The sequence below is a fragment of the Pholcus phalangioides genome, unplaced genomic scaffold (assembly GCF_987345545.1).
Source record: "Pholcus phalangioides strain wild (caught in Gottingen) unplaced genomic scaffold, Ppha-v1.0 ptg000002l_1, whole genome shotgun sequence".
In the NCBI taxonomy this organism is placed as follows: Eukaryota; Metazoa; Arthropoda; class Arachnida; order Araneae; family Pholcidae; genus Pholcus; species Pholcus phalangioides.
This window is the reverse complement of record NW_028301595.1, coordinates 16719031-16736691: the sequence shown is the minus strand read 5'-3', so window position 1 is coordinate 16736691 and position 17661 is coordinate 16719031. Positions and strand designations below refer to the sequence as shown.

Below are 17661 nucleotides of genomic sequence, written 5' to 3'. Positions count from 1 at the left end.
CCTAGAGAAGGGTTACCCCCCCCCCTCCCCATGGCAAATCTGAACATTCAACATTCATCACTACGGACAAGCTTTAAGCCAATGTTGGCATGTATAAGTACTTCAAACTGATAATTTACACAAGTTTTTGTTATCTTATTTCTCTCCTTGGTTTTTAAATTCATTATCTTGACACTTTGCTATTCTTTTGCTGCAGGAACTTTTGCGAGAGAGCCAAGTACATTTGCTTCACCTGAACAGTGTCGAGCTTGCAACGCAGCTGACTTTGGAAGATTTCAGTATATTTCGACAGATTGAGCCAACTGAATACATTGATGATTTGTTTGAAGTGGACTCAAAGTATGGTGTACCCATGCTGTCAAAATTTGTTGAGGTACTCACTTCTATCTCTGCATCTTTATTCATAGTTAGTTTCATAATATTTAAAATAAATAATTCATGGATGGGTTTTTTATATACTGTAGAGTTTCTACTTAACCAAATTTTTCTATAAAATAAAATTTTTACTAGGGTGGTCACATTTGCATTAATTTATTCTATATTAGAAATTTTCTCCATGAAAATTTTCTATGTAATAAAATTTCTTGGTAGAAAGAAGTAATTTTGTTTTATAGATACTTTGAACTATAAATGTATTAGTTTTTCTTTTTTTTCCCCCAAGAAAATTTATTTTTTTGGCTCATCTTATGAGAGCAATACTGAAATCAAGTAAATAACAAAACATTTGCTGGTGCTTAAGTTCTTCAGTTGCTTAAGACCCTTGATTATCTGTAATAATGGTGGAGAAGAGGATCACGAATAGTAGAGACTTACCCAGGAATAAAAAAATAACTTGTGATATAACAATAATCACAAAATAGGTAGAATTACTTTTTTTATATTAAATTTGCCAGTTTGAAATAAATATTTTGTTATTACGATCTGAATTAAGAAAATAGAAATGAATGAATTTTACAAAAAATTTTAATACAGTGGAAACACCTATATAATGGTACTCAAAAAAAAAAAAAAACATTGTTATAAAGGAGTTATCATTACAAATGGAAATATTAACATCATAAAAAGTACATCAGGACCGGAAAGTAATATTATTAGGCTGTTATAATTGTTAAGGGTATCGTTATATAGGATTTCACTGTATTAACAATGAACTCATTCGCCCAATTATATATTTACTGTACAAGCAGGGCTGATTTTCACACGATCCCCATCACATCATTGATCCCCACAACTGTGAGACATTTGTCTTGGCCTTCATAATTTTGTCCCCCTAAATTAAAATGGTATATACAGTGGGACCTTCATAAAATGGAGCATCAAGTGACTAAAAATTATATTCGATTTTAGACAAGGATTTTATTTTATAAAGGTGCACATTTTTTAAAGCATTAATCATTCATGGGGCTATCTTTTGATTCCATTCAAGGCAAGTTTCTGTCTCAAATAGCATCAGTCTTAGACCTGTTTCACTGTATTCGCCTCATCAAGTTGAAGGTCTTGAAGGTCTAAACTTCATAGATGTTATTACAGACAACAACTGTTTTCTGCTCCCCCTTTTGCTTCCCATTCTTTTTTTTTCTTCATTATTAAAATCTGCTGTTTATGCAAAAGAAAGGGTTGAATAATCAAAATAATCATGCCTTCAGTAAAAATTCCTTAAATCTTGTAACCAAATAGTATTACCCTTCACTCTACCTTGTTATCTGTGCTGTAATTTCATGCTCAGCTCTCTTTCATCTTCCATGAGAATTAAAAATTTCTGTACCCCTCACACACACACACATAATCTAGGTTTTACTGTCTATACTCATTTTGCATGGACTGAAAACATCACGTTTACTCCTTGAAATAATTCCCGAAATTACTGTTCATCTACATGTGTATGTACATGAATGGTACCTTATGCAATCCATTTATGTATTTCTAGCTTGTTAATCGTGAAACTTTCTGGGTCGTTACGGAAGTTTGTTCAGAACATAACTTGTTAAGGAGAATGAGAGTTCTTAAACAGTTCATCAAAGTTGCAAGTAAGTTAGAAAACACCTCATATGTTTAATGTATGTTCATTTGCATTGACAAATAAAATAATGAATTATATATTTTTTTAATATTGTAAATTACATATTTGATTTCGATAATATTATACTTATTTAATTATACGTTAATCATTCCTTTCTAAGCTTCCTATGTTGATAAAATATGAGAAACATTTCCAGTGCTACGAAGTACAATATGTTGACTTCCTGTAATCTATGAAATCAATCAATCATCTATTATAATGTGTAAGAAATGTATATGGCCAAAGAATACTGGGCAAGTAAAAAAAAAAAAAATCCTGATTTCAAAGCTTAACTAGGCAACAAGTGGTTGCTGTACTTATTTGTGAACTATGTAATTTCAAAGGTATAAATTTCAAAAAAATCTCATACATTCAAAGTTTTGAATGAGTTGGTATAGTTGTAGGTATGTGTGCAATATGTGATGGTGTAAGTAAAAATTTGGGAAATGATAGCAAATTTTTATAATTTATTTCTGTAAGGGGTTTGCAAAGCTGGTTACATATTATGCATGTCCTGCCTACATATTATGTGTCTTCCTTGAGTAATTTTTTGAGCTCTTGTATGATGTGGAAAGGATGACAGATCATGAGATAAGCAGTGAATGATATTCAAGATAAATTAATTTCACATTGCATTTATTTTACTGTATTCTTCAGGTTAACATAATTATGTTTCGTCATCAAAAGTTTTTGATTCAATATATGTATGTTTTCATCTCTTCACTCTTTTTAGGGCAGTGTAAAGAATGCAAAAATTTCAATTCAATGTTTGCCATCATAAGTGGCCTTGGACATGGAGCAGTTTCCAGACTCCGTACAACATGGGAAAAACTGCCTACCAAATACATGAAACTTTTTGAGGTATGTGTGGCTATTTCATTTTGCTGCCCAGTGAAAAACATAGAGAATGACTATTTGCTAGTGCAGCAAGTAGTTTTTGTTTGGTTTGCTGATAGTTAGCTGATAATTTTTTGAATAAATTAGATTTTGGTATTTTTCAAAATTTAGAAATGCAATTATATATCCCAGTTATTTTACTTTTATTGCAGAAAAATATTTTTTATTCTTTTATATTTAAAGGATTTGCAAGATTTTATGGATCCTTCACGGAATATGTACAAGTACAGAAATCTTCTGTCTTCTGAACAATTACAGCCCCCAATGGTAATTAAACAATCCGCATTCAACAATTTTCAAGTTATTGTGATATGTGTATTTCATGGCAACTATCAAATGTCCTTGTGCATGTATCAATTGCATGAATTTCTCTCCTCTTTCTCCAGATTCCATTTTACCCTGTTGTGAAGAAAGATCTTACCTTCATACATTTGGGTAATGATTCTGTGATCGATGGCTTGGTAAGTGGAAAATTTCTGAGATATTTTCCCTTATTTTTGGAAAATGTCACTTATAATATTTTTTTCTTCTTACCAAAATTTTTATTGTTCTCCATAAGATTTTGTATATTGAATGGTTTGGGATGTGATGATGTAAAAGAAAGCAGATGCTGAAAATTTAGAGCAGTTTCAGCCGCTGTGGTGGTCGAGTGGTTATAGTGCCGGACTCGTGATGCGAGGATCCGGGTTCGAACCCCACAGTGGTGGTCGGCTGAAGTTGGTTTTCTGTGGTTCCCAACTTCAAGGCGCAAATGCGAGCCGATCTCCCCGTTAAAAAGTCTCGCCACAGAGAGCAACAGTCCTACAACGGTAAATCATTCAACCATAACACTTCACTCATAGTTAGAAAAACTGGGGGCAGATGACAGCACTACACATAACAAGCATTACACAGAAACAAACTTTACGTCAGGTTGCACTACACGTACACGCACATTACCGCATGTACCGATTCGTTGGGGGGTTTCGCGGGGGGGGGGGTGTATGTGTGGTGTAGCAGTAGTAGGTAGGGCCTCCAAAAAATGGGGATCCATGATGTTCTTAAGTCAGCCACCTCGTTGGGCTGAGCCTGTTGTGGCGTTGTATTTGTATATTGTATACTTTGCAAAACTCTCTGCAACTTACATTTTATAGTTCACAGCTAAAAATATTTTTTAATTGTACAGTCCAGCGAGTCTTAATGGGCAAGCCACAATAATTACACTGATTTGTGATTCACAAATGGTAGCCATCTTATAAATCTAGTGAACAAACATTATAAGGTGGTACTCTTGTCTGCATGTCCCATCCAATAACCATTGATCTTCTGGAAAGCATTATTACCATCTTGTAAAGCAGTAGTTCTCAACCTTTAGAATCCTGTGGCCTGGTAATTATTATTTTTTTCAACTGAAAGACTTGGCCATACATACAACTAGTGGGAAATTAATATAAAAATAAACTTCACAAATTACACACTTACTGCTCAGTGTGACTGGTGTGGGGACCTGGTACCAGACCATGGCTTGGTGGTTGAGAAACACTCGTAAAGTATTGCATGTGAATTTGTTCCACTTTTTTTTTAAATCTGAGAAGCTGAGCCTTTTGTGAATAGGTTCCAAATTTTTATTGTAAAATTGTATGCAAAATTATTAAAATTTTTGATTTGATTTCTATGAATTTTTACACCAGCTGTTTGTTTGTATAAATTGTACTTTTGTATGTATTGCAAATTTTTTTTTAATTTTTCAGGTAAATTTTGAGAAGTTACGAATGATTGCAAAAGAAATAAGGCAGATGATTAACATGTGCTCTGCTCCTTATGTACGTGTCTTTTCTCTATAAATTAATAATTTTTTTTATGGTGTGAAAAAGAGCTGTAAGGTTGATTTTGAATCTGTGACTTGATCAATCAACATTTTTATGTTGAAATCATGTAGTACACATATATCGAGGCGAGAATGCAAGCTGATCTCCTATTTAAAAAAGTTTCTCCACAGAGAGCAGGCAAACCTGCAACAAAATACTGACAACATGTAAATTCAAGTATTCCCCATCTTCACTTCAAAATATAGAAGGCAGATGGCAGCACCAACAAAAACGTGAAATAAACATGATTCTGACGACATATGAATAAGTTAGGGCCACACATACATTCTGGCCTGTACTGATTCTTTTGGAATTTTGGAGAAGAATGTGTATGAGGTGCATGTATGGTTAAGTTAGTAGCACACACATAAGAATCTAAATAAAATCAAGCATTCACTTATATTAGTTATTATTAATTATGAGAGGGTGTAAAACATGAATGTCTATGAAAGCTATCATTTTATCATATTTCCCCATGACAATAATGAATGACTCACAGGGGTAGCAAGTGTGTTTTTGTCAGGAGGACCACCTTACAAAAGAGAGGCTGATATGGTCTTCATATTTTATCTCACAGTAGCGGGTTCTTTCAATAGATAATCCCATTAGCACCATTTATTTGGCCTCAAGAAGGGAGAGTGTAGAACTTGTCAAGTTCATTTACCCATCTTAAAAAAACCAGGGGGTACCAGTTCTAATTTTATAATTTCTTCAAATTAAGTTCTAATTTCAAACAGCGTTTCTTCTGCAATTTTTTCTCCTGCATGTTTCTTCTGTATCATGTGTCATCAACTCTAAGCTTACATTTTACTTTTTAGGTACAGTTTTTATGAATCATGTGGACTGTACTTTATGTGTGATTTCAGTTATGCTTGTCAGATTTTTTTAAATAATAATAATTTATTGGAAAAAAAAGAAAAGAAAAATACAATATATATATATATATATATATATATACGATATTCTACTCAAGGGATCTATCTAAGGGATCGCTTGGTCCATCCAGAGTATACAAACATAAATATTTCTGTGGTGGCAAATACTTTCATATAATAACAAATACAAACAGACACAAATATTACAGAGACCTTGGTGTGACAACACTGTATACTGGGGGCTAAGAAGTACCCTCCTATTGTAGTAAAAGATTAATATAATTAATATAATTTTATTGAAACATTCTTCTGTTCAGCATAGAGGGTGTTATCATTATTTCAACATACTGTACCTGTAGTGTTTGTCTAGTTTATGATGGGTTTTTTTTTCCGTCTGTGTGTAGGACCTTTTCAACATGTTGGAAATAGGTGGTGCTCAACCAACAGCTGCAATGGCATCACTTAACAGCTTTGCCACTTCGACCAATGCTGCTACAGTCAAAAGAAGAAAGAAGAGCTCTGCTCAGCCAAACCCCAAAAAGATGTTTGAAGAGGTAAATCTTTTGTGAATTAATTTTGTAAAAAATATATATATCAGTATTATATGATGGATACATATATCACTTCGATTGGGGAGATACCATTTGAATATTGAGATTTATAGGGAAAGTTTGGCGTTAAAAAATGTTGTGCAGTCATAGTTAAATGCTGCTATTCGGTTGTGGGGAGCATCGTCATGGACTCTCATAGCAAAGACCCAGATTCAAACCCCACTGATTGCATGTCCTCTGAAGTTGGTTTCTGTGATTTTCTAACTTTAAGGTGCAAATGTGAACCGATCTCCCACATATAAAAAATGCTCTTTCCAGAGAGCAGCAATCAGACCTACATTTAAAAAATTCACTTGTGACACAAGAAAAAAAAAATAGTCTGCCAAGTTGTCTGTGGCTGAATTCAGAAGACAGATTTCCCTTGATAAGCAATACATAATGAGCACTCCTCAGAAAGAACTTTACATTAACAAATACACGCACATTCTGGCATGTACCCGTTAGAAATTTATGGTGAAGAAAATTACCATGGGATGTGCATTTGTGGTTTAGTAGTAGTAGTCATAGTCATAGTTGAATGCATTATATGCAAAACGAAGAATTTAGTTGCATTTGATCATGGGCAATTGCGGGATAGGACATATGGGTCACTTCATCTCACAAATCTTGTAAGCACTTGGATTTTCACTTCCCGGTCAAAAGTCTATGATGAGTACATTGATTCCGGTAAAAGAGTCCCCGCCAGAGCTAATTGGTGTGAACAACAGCATGTGGATGAGTGGGATTGACATTGGCTCTTATGGTAACAGCGGATAGATGGGCTTATAGTGTAACAAATCACTCTGCGATTTAAGACTAGTTCACCAAAGCTTGTAAACATCCATAGCATCCAGAACCATTGCTGCACTATTAGGTCAAGAAGCCGTAGTCCCACAAGTTCTAATCCTGTGTATCCCTAATTCAATTGCTCTTGAGTGTTTACTTCCAAAGCCCGAAATGCAGTCAATTCGCAATGGAGCTGGCCACTTTTTTGAATTGACCAAGAGTTTTGGCCGAAGTCCGAGTTGCAGAAATGATTCAGACTTTGGCTGGTCTTTTCGCAAAGTGGCCAAAGCTCGATGTGCTCATGTCAGACAGCCTGGTAGGAGCCAAATACATTTTTTTAATCACCAACATGTGATACATGGCATTCGAGTGGCATGGTGCTAAGATGCTCATGTATTGTAAAGGTTGGTGTCACGGTCTGGGTTCGAACCCGAGGGAGGATATAGATATGGTATATTCCCTAACGAAATTGAGGTAACCACCAATAGACGACACCTTCATTTCCAACCCTTCTCACTAATGACAGTAAATTGCAATGTAGCGATATGGCCAGAGTTGTGTTTGGTGAAGTAGTAGTAGTGTGATACATGTCTATCTATAGCATCTGTGTTAGATTAGCTCCATGTGACGAGAGAGAAAAAAGTGAAATTTGAGAGAAAAAAACTAAAATTAATTATGTAAACATATAGGTTTTCTACCAAATTTAGGGGGGGGGGAACTATTATATACCATTGTGACTGTCGTTTGATGGGTTGCCATAACTAACATGGACATAAGTATCACAAAAAAGTATGGCAACTTGACAATGATCCCGAATATGTGTTTTGTTATCAGACTTTGGCCAGGGTTCACCAGCCACATCTTGAACTGACTGGCCAATGTCCAAATTTTAGACATTGCCTGGGCCAATATTTAATAAAATTGACCAATTTGCGAAAAGGCCGGCCCTGTCGCGAATTGGCCAATTTCGGGATTTGGCAGTAACATATATAAATGTATATTCAAGAAAAAGTAAATAGTTTATACACTCATTGCCATAAAAATTTGCGCACCAAGAAATAATTGTGGGATGGAAACTAAAGTTGGCCTGAAGGTACATGTCGGGCAGATATGCAAATGATTAGAAATGCAGCGTGATTGCGCATTGCGTAATGCCACTAGAGGGCGTTGAACTTCATTCTCCTTGGAGTATAAAACAGGTAAGCAGAGCTTGCTGGAGTGTATTTAATCGTTTGCAAAGGAAATGCTGAGGTAGACATGCCGTTACGCCGCCTTTGAAGACCATATGAGCAGTTGTCAGAGTTTGATAGGGGAAGAATCATCGGGATGATGGAAGCTGGGTGGTCAGCTCGGCGAGTAGCTCGCCAACTAGGCCGTTCTGATTTTACTGTGAGGAGGTGTTGGGACCAGTGGACAGAAGAGACGTCATTTACATGGCGACCAGGTTCAGGACGCCCTCGACAGACCAGTCGTCGAGAAGACCGTCACATCATCCAAAACGCACGCGTAGAGCCAACTGCCTCATTGGCCGCTATCCAGACACAGGCAGCAGCTTCACTATGGGCCCCTGTGTCTTCCCGAACCATCGCAAGGCGCCTGGCTGAAGGACATCTGGTATCGCGGCGCCCATTACGTGTGCTGCCAATGACACCCATCCACCAACGCCTCCGTTTGGATTGGTGTCAAGCACGACGGGATTGGACCGCAACGGAATGGAATCAGGTCGTCTTCAGCGACGAATCGAGATTCAACTTGAGCAGTGATGACAATCGTGTTCGTGTGTGGAGGCCCTGTGGTGAACGCTTCAATCCTGCCTTCGCTTTACAGCGACACACTGCTCCCACAGCTGGTGTCATGGTATGGGGTGCCATTGCTTACGATACACGGTCACCCCTAATATTGATCCATGGCACAATGACAGCCCAGCGGTACGCCCATAACATCCTTCAGCCACATGTGTTGCCACTCATGGCAGGGCTCCCAGGAGCCATTTTTCAACAAGACAATGCTAGGCCACACACAGCAAGGATGTCACAAGACTGTCTCCGCTACATTACCACCTTTCCCTGGCCTGCTCTATCCCCAGATTTGTCACCAATCGAGCATATCTGGGATCATTTGGGACGGCAAGTTGGACACCCTACGAGGTTGGTCGAACTAGAGGCACATTTACAGCAACTGTGGAACAAGATGTCACTCAGGACATCATACGGAACTTGTATGCCTCAATGCCCACTCGTATCGCATCGTGCATTCGCGCTAGAGGGGGGTTCAACAGAGTACTAAAACTTCTGTTCATCTGTACTTTTTTCTGCAATAAATGATCCTTTTTCTTGGATTTTCTAATCACTTACTTATATCAACGTAGTACTTACATGTGTAAAATTTTGTTTCATTTTGACTTCTTCTTCTGCGTGCACAAATTTTTATGGCAATGAGTGTATTTTAGTGCATCATTCTATGGATTCAATCTAAAATTGTTTCATGGGTATTTCTGTGAATGTATTTACATGTAACTGAGTAACATGGAATTATAATAATTATATTATAATATAATTACATGAATAATCATGGAATTATATAGTTTTGACTGGAAATTCCATTTATAAAAAGTATTGGTAACTAACATGCTTGCATATGTTTTCATTTTTTAGGCACAGATGGTGAGAAGAGTGAAGACATACCTTTCTAATCTGAAAGTGGTCACAGATGAGGATCAGCTGCACTCCATGTCAGTGGAATGTGAACCTCTTATAACTTCAGGTAATGCATGAAGTACTTGCCAGTAATCGTACAAAATTTTCTAAGCATGTTTGATTTAATCATAATGTTTTGAAAGATCCAGTTGATCTACCAAACTGAAGTTCAATGTTTAGAGGCTGTTTTTCCTCCTCCTCTGGGGATCATCGTTCACTCAACCTTTTACCATCAGAATTAAGATTCAAATTTATTTTCTTAATTTTTTTCTGTTATTTTCCATTCCAATCCTTTATTTTAAAGATATCAGCCATAAAATTCATGAAAAAAAAAATTCCTGTATATTCTCTGCATTTTCCCATGTCCATAGAAACGACATTAAAATTAAAACCAAAAGACTAATTTTATTCCTTGAAAATAGGTGATTTAAAAAAATTAAATTTATGACGGTGCGTAAATGAATGAAATTTTTGTTTTGTAAATTAAGTTTGGAATCTCACATGTTCAGGAAAAAAAATCAAGGGTTTTTCATGTAAGAAAAATATTTCTTTCTAATTTTTTAAACTAATGTTCTTGATTGGGAACATTGGCCGTTAAAAGGTTAAAATACCTGTTATGGCTGTAAATGTTTTATCTTTTCAATGTTTATTCTTTTCTATGCATTTACAGTCAATTCATTTCCCTTTCAGGCGTTACAACGTTACAGACCAGAAAGAGACACCCTTCACCGACGCTTTCAATGGCTAGCAGCAACAGCAGTTCATCAGATTTGAAAAAATGCACTTGCAGCAGTTCCAAGTTTGGTAAGATAAATCTAAGTTTAATCTCAAGAATACGGCTCATTAATTGTTTAACAATCACTTAACTCTGGAAAGTACAGAGTAAGAAAAAAACTAGAAATAGGCTTATATATTGAGGTTGCAAAAGTCATTGTAGTGATTGCATTTTTTTTTTTTTTTTTGGCAATTTTATGATAAATTTCCTATTTAGTGATATTTTTCTGTGATAATTTGGTTTAAAAAAAAAAAGTTGTATTATTTACAATATTGAAATTCAAATCAAAATGCTATTAGTCACGCTCAAAATATATCTTTAGGTTCAGATTCTCCACAAGCTGTGAGAAAGTTGTTATCCTTGTCTGAAACGAACAAAGTTCGCCCACACCAACCTCTGAAACCGCCAACATCAAGGTCATCTTCACCAAGTGCAATAAGGCGGTTACCAGATCAGCGGTCCAACCTCCATCTAGAAGCAGCAAATGCTGCTTCCGTCCCTGTTGTTCTATATCCTGAGAGCTCGAGTGTCACTAGTTTCAGTTCTGCTGCCATTAAAAAGTCGCAAACATCAGGTAAAAAAAAGCTTTATGCTTTGAATAAACTTTTATGTGAGAATCAGAAACTCTATTTAGATAGCATATTGCTGATTATTTACTCATATTTTGTCTAAATGATGGTAATTGGGAAAAACAAATTATGGAAATGACAAAATTTAAGTTCAGTTTTTCTAATTATTTTTTTCCTTGTCTTTTTCCAGTTCTTCATTTTCTATTCATCTTGTCTTTGCTTTGCATGTTGATCACATATGTATTTTTTCCTTAAATTTTTATTTTGTTCTCTCTCCTTTCTTCTTCTACCGTTATGCAGGGTCTGTCAATTCTGGGGATAGCATTTACTTGCCTCACTGTGAAACTGATTCTGGTATCGGATCAGCTGGTTATGATAGTCGCAGCAATAGTTCTGCCGGGTCCACAAATTCACCGCCTCAAGGACGAAGAATGTTCTCTGGTATTTTTTTTTTCTTTTTCTCTCTCTCTGTTATTTCTTTTGCATGTGCTTTTTCTTATGCAATCAAAAATAGTTAGCAGCATGTATCGTGTTAGAGCTGAGCGTGATTAATTCCATTGGATTACATTCCGATTGGTTATATCAAAATTTTATAATGAAAGGTACCAAAAATGAGTTCAGGTATCTTTCTGATAGATAATTAGTGAATAAACATTTTTTGTAGAAATGCTGCGACTTCGTTATAAGAACGAAAAAAATCTTTATTCATTCAAAATGTTTTAAAGTATTTGATTCCTGTGAATGTCTAATGAATTGTGATCATTAAAATGAATATATCTTTCATTCACAGGGTCATCCCCTTCACTGAAGAGGTCGTCAGGCTCTGCGCCTGGATGCACTGTGTATCATCCCTTACCCAGGCAAAATAATTGTGAGTCACATATTTTTTCCCTTGTTTTCAAGTACAGTGAAATTTTAATATATGATAAATCTCACTACAACGATACTCAATATAATGATAAATCTCACTACAACAATAATTTTTCAAATCTTATTTGGAATTGACTAAAGTCTAATGATACACAGCATGCTTCAGAAAAACAACGCCAAAATGGAGGGGCGGGCGATAAAAATCCAAAATTACATAGGGACATAAGTCCACAAATGCCACCCGAAGCCACTACAGGGAGTTGTTGCATCACACACTTGTAAATATGCCTGGTTGTCTCATATATGCCTAGTATTTCTTAGAACATTTGACAGTCCACGCAGTGTTGATGTAATGCGTGTGTCAGTGCATCTGACAAAAACTTTGAGCATCTACCGTAGTAGTATTGTTTGTAAATAAATTATTATAGGATTCTTCTTTGTCTTCACCCTTGTATCACATAATTATTTTAAATGATGTCTGCTGTGTGTGTGTGTGTTTCCAGATGCATTTGGACACCTATGTTTCTCTGTGTTTTTGGATTGTTATCGTATGCCTGAATTGCCCTTTCATTTCTGCAATTTTTTTTAAGCAACCTGTATAGTCTCTCAATGCAACACAATTCCAGGCATATAATATAATATATACGGTCAAGTCCTGTTTTAACGAATACCATTATAGCAAAAATCTCATTTTAGCAAAAACTTTTCTCATCCCCCAAATAGGTTTACATAGGAACAATGTAAAAATCATGAAGTGATTCTGTGGTCTCTTGGAGTTTGTTATAGCAGGATTTGACTGTATAATGATTTTTTAAGAGATTTTGAAACTGCTCTACTACAATATTTTTTATATTTCACTCAAAATCACCTTCAATATGTTTCAATATTCCTCACTGTTTTTGTGCTTTCGAGAATGTTTAGTGACATTGCAGGGCTCCCACTCGTCCTATTTTTCCTACTTTTTGGTAAAATGTCCTACTTTTGTTCTACTTTCTAGTTTTTGTCCTACTTTTCCTACTTTTTTACCAAATCCTATCTACAAAATTTGTGTAATTGATTTTAATTGAGCAGGAAATCATTGATATATTGCCAAATATGATAAATGTTGAAGAATGCAATTAATGATTCTGCCAAGGCAGAAATTTTATAATTTTTAAGGTTATTTGGAGGGGATGGGGGTGTATGTGGACCATTTGCCTAATAATAGGAGGAGTGGGAAGGCCGTAGAAAGTGTTACTTTTTTTGGGTCCATCCTTTTTTAGAAGCACCCCAGAATAATGTATACAAGAAGCATATTCTATATGTGACAATAATTCATCCTTAGTTTAATTCATGAAAAGAGGGAGAGGAAAAACTATTGTGTTTTTAAGAATTTTAACGGCAGTTATCTTGAGATAGCATTGTGTCTGCTGTGAAGAAGTGTGCTTACCTGCACATATGCAGGGCTCCCATTCACCCTACTTTTCCTAGTTTTTGGTAAAATGTCCTACTTTCTCGATTTTGTCCTACTTTTCCACCAAAACGTATCAACAAAATTTGTAGAATTGATTTTAATTAAGGAGGGAATCATCGTTATAATGCCAAATAATACAAATGTAGTAGATTGCAATTAATGATTCTGCCAAAGCAGAAATTGTATTGTTTTTAAAGTTATTTGGGAGGGGGGGGGGGGTTATGTGGACCATTTGGTGGTTTATTAATTTTTCATTTGCTTAGTTTGAGGGTGAAACAAGTAGAATAATCATTAAAACTTCTGCCTGGTTGAAAAAAAATAATTTTGTATTTACTACTTCCTGGTCTTGACAGTAACATTCAAAATTATAATTATAGTGCACATATTTTGTGTATAGGTGGCACAACTGTTTGCATAACAAAGCAGTTGGGTACATAGGGCCATTCTAGGTTTTGTGACTTCAGTTGTCTTCTGTATTTTTAGGGCATGCAGAGGCATAAACAATATTTACAATACTCAGCAAAGAGCTATAAATGAAAGTGCTTCATTCCTTTGTAATCAAAAATGACCACACTGGGGTTGAGCATTAAAATTTAAACAAATCTTTTTAAAAAAGGGATGGACAATGCAGTAAAACCATCTTGTCCACCTTGACTTATTTATATCAAACCTAGTAATTTCCACATTTTGCACTGTGCTTTTGGTAGTGGTCTGGATAGAAAGAGCATCATTCTTAAATTTACATGCCTTCATAATTTGCTGTGTACATTGTCGAAGAGAGTTGACAGACTGTGGAAGACTCCAAAAAACAAAAAAAAGACAATGTAATATATATATATTGTGAGGAGAGACGGCCGAAAGATTTGTCTGTGATTGCTAATACCCTATTTTGGCCAAAAATTGTTTTTGTTACAAAGTCATATCTGTCATTTTGATTTGGCTCGAGTCAATCTTACAGGATCACAGGATACTCAAATTGTGGTAAAAAAAATTAAATTTTTCAAAAAAAATTTTTTTCAGGGATTTTTTTTAAAATTATGCTATGATTATGTTGTCTAAGGGGATACCCTGCCCCGTCCCACTCTTTCTAATTTTTTGATTGGGAGCCCTGCAGATGTAGAAGAAGCACTTGTTTTTTCCCTCAATGTTGACAGTGAAAAACTTGCTGTGACCAGTAGAGAAGCACTACTCTCACAATTCACTTGAATCTGTTACCATTATTCTATCAGTCTGAACCATGAAAGAGATGTTCAGATATGCTGATTAAACACTAACTGTCATACTCTGTACATTTAACCACTTTTCCCTTGCAACACCGGGTATTTCTGCCAAGTGTGAATAATATAAAAGAAGTAGATTAACCAAACTTGATTGTTAATTAACATTGGTGTTTTTTTTACTGTTTTTTCAGAAGTGTGTATTTTATCTACGAACTCTTTTCAAATGTGTTCCCGAAGTGGAGGGAGAAAACTTTTCAATGACAAGGAGAACGAAAGCTGACATATTCCTCTAGTCCTGGAAATGAAGCTGTACGAGGATAGAGTGTGCCTCTGCCACTGCATTTTCTCGTCAAAGTTGAATCCCACAGAAATTAGTGTTTTTTTGTAATGATCCTCTTCTCCTGACGATCCTCCGCTTCATTTTCCTCACTGTTTATATCGGAAACAACACTCATTACGTTATTGTGAATGGGTGTGAGGAAACAATATAGCCCAAAGACATTCATATCTGCCACCTTTGAAGACCCTGAGTCGAGACAAGTTGTATCATGTGGATATTTCTTTTGACTGTCTAAGAAGCAGCGTTAATCCAAGTCCAAGTTTATATATGAATTTCATCATTTTTGTTTTTCCCGGACATGATTTCATTGTACACAAACTGGACTACTTATATGTATATGATGACATACATGTTTAAAACATTCACTTATTTCCATATTTTTAACATGCAAAATTAATTGTTTTCTAAAAATAACATAACACGTTGATTCACCCAACTATCATCATCCCCCTCCCCCATTGATCCAACCACTTCTCTTGAAATTATCTACTTATGTGCTGGTGCTGAGCAAAATGTCAGTATTTGTGAATGTGTGTGTGCTCACGTAACATTTATATGCATTTGTTATTGTTCGTTGCAGGTCTTGAAATGGCCAAATGTTTAGTCAATGAGGAATTGATAAATGCAGTTTTCGCATCTGCTTCCCATAAGAAAAGCATTTTGTCAAACATTTTTCTGGTTTTTTTTGCCGGTAATAGGATTTTTAGGGAGGCTGAGAAAATTTTTAATGATATGCGGAGCATTATTAAATTTCCTCGATTCTAAGCCATTTCTACAGCAGTAACTATTCAGAAAAAAGCTATTGAACTTTTGGGAATGTCTTGATAAAGGGATGGGAAAAGTCACTGAATTGTCTTAAATGTCCAAAATTCACTACTAGAGCAACATTACAATAGAAGCCTGGTATAGCTCTGACTCTGCTTATTTCCCAAAATTTTTCTTCCACACAAGGATTCTGTTGGGTTCAAATGTGATTCAATTTTTTAATGCCAAACTTGTTTAAGCACCAAAATTCTGTGTAATAGGTGGCATCGAATTTCGGTTCGACTACTATTTCATTCATAACTTGACATCAACACGAGTGCTAATTTGGTCTGACAACAAATACATTAGGGCTATGCTTATACACACACACAACACGTTCCAGCATATAATGATTCATTAGAAATTCTGTAAAAGAATGTATATGAAGTACATAAGTAAAAAGCAGTAGTAGTAGTGATGATTTGGAGTCAAAAATCTTATTGATTAGTCTTGGGATTGAGCAAACAAAACATTAAGAAAGAGATGATTGATGGCCGTTTTGTCTAAATTCTTGCTTCTGTTAAAATGAAATATGTATACTACAATGAGGGAAAGAACACTATCCTGCGCTAACACTGTTGTTACTGTGCTCTGATATTGTTACAAAATCATCACCATTTTGGCGAAAGAATTTTGCCAGCATAGCAAGTTTTTGTAAATCAAGGGTGATGGACCTTTTGGATAATTGGCAACTTTGTTGGGTCAGTAAAATGTTGTGGGCCACCTGAGTGATCTAGAATTGTGCCCTGGGCCACTTGAGTGATCTGTGACCGATAACAAAAAAGCTGCAAAACCACTTAAGTGGTCTAAAAGTTTTGCAGTGAACCACCTGGGTGATCTCAGACAGTGCTATGGGCCACTTAAGTGATCTTGAAATGTGTCACCTACTTCTTGAAGGAACTGGAGGTGTGCCACACAGGCCACTTGAGTGGTTTGGTAATTGGTTGAAATGGAAAAACCGAATTATCTTTTTAAATTGGAGCTATCGACATTGGGATTTGTTACCATTTTAACTACAGTGAAGGGACACAATGTGGGATAACCACTGGTTTAACTGAACAATACTTGTACAAATAAGGGTTTGGTTAATTTTTACAAAATTAGATTTGAGGTTGCTAACCACAACAGATGACTCTTAGGGCCACATTTGGCTTGCAAGCTACATCAGATGTCTCCAAGGAGTTCCCATTTGATCTGCGGGCCACATCAGATGACTTCAAGGGCTATATTTTGACTACAGGTCTTATCAGCTGACTCAGAGGGTCACATTAAATGACTGAAGGCCATTGTCTGTGAAAAAGAAAAAGAAATAACAATGATGTTCTTGAACAGAGTGGTCACATGACTGAAAACATCAGCATGCGAAAACCCGTTTTTTATAGAAAGACGCTCTAGTGATGAATTTCTTGACTTTTCTTCAAATGCTTTCCTTTGGTTGAATTCCTTTTTCACATCATCTCATTAAGACTTTAATAAGTTTTAATGGACAGTTACAGTTGTAGAAAGCTTAAAACAAAGAAATTTGATTATAAACGTCTCACACAGCAACTTTGCATTTTGTTAGACACATTAGAAAAGTGTCAACTATAGAGTAGAAAAATTTGTTGACGTTTTTCAGTTCCTCATTAACTATACTTTGTCCTGTTTACTATAATAAGTGTTTTTCCCCCCATTGATTGTCAACAGCATTCTTGTTTCAAATTTCTACTGTAAAAAAATTGTCTTCCAGCTCCAGCGCTTCAATTTAATTTTAGTTTTTTTATATTATTTTCCGAACTACTTCGTAACTTTAAGGCACGTCGCTTCTAATTACTTCCAGCACAAAAGAAAAAAATCTTTGTGGGGAAACGACCAAAATAAAAATTTGAAACGCTTTGTAA

At 35.6% G+C, this 17661-nt stretch overlaps 1 protein-coding gene across 4 annotated transcripts in view; it reads left to right on the top strand.

Moving 5' to 3' along the window:
- Window positions 1–17603, top strand: part of PDZ-GEF (PDZ domain-containing guanine nucleotide exchange factor) — a 175326-nt gene extending 157723 nt beyond the window's left edge. For 2 of the 4 annotated variants that reach the window (XM_089239114.1, XM_089239089.1), the window contains exons 16-28: window positions 197–373; window positions 1928–2027; window positions 2793–2920; window positions 3140–3223; window positions 3343–3417; window positions 4687–4758; window positions 6083–6232; window positions 9709–9817; window positions 10441–10554; window positions 10848–11099; window positions 11395–11535; window positions 11885–11965; window positions 14829–14954. In XM_089239114.1, the coding sequence (XP_089095240.1) occupies window positions 197–373; window positions 1928–2027; window positions 2793–2920; window positions 3140–3223; window positions 3343–3417; window positions 4687–4758; window positions 6083–6232; window positions 9709–9817; window positions 10441–10554; window positions 10848–11099; window positions 11395–11535; window positions 11885–11965; window positions 14829–14830 (1485 nt within the window). In that variant the 3' untranslated portion in view covers window positions 14831–14954. Of the gene's footprint in view, window positions 1–196; window positions 374–1927; window positions 2028–2792; window positions 2921–3139; window positions 3224–3342; window positions 3418–4686; window positions 4759–6082; window positions 6233–9708; window positions 9818–10440; window positions 10555–10847; window positions 11100–11394; window positions 11536–11884; window positions 11966–14828 lie in introns of all 4 variants that reach the window. The other 2 variants (XM_089239105.1, XM_089239098.1) reach the window with 2 other exon arrangements.
- The last annotated feature ends 58 nt before the right edge of the window (window positions 17604–17661 follow it).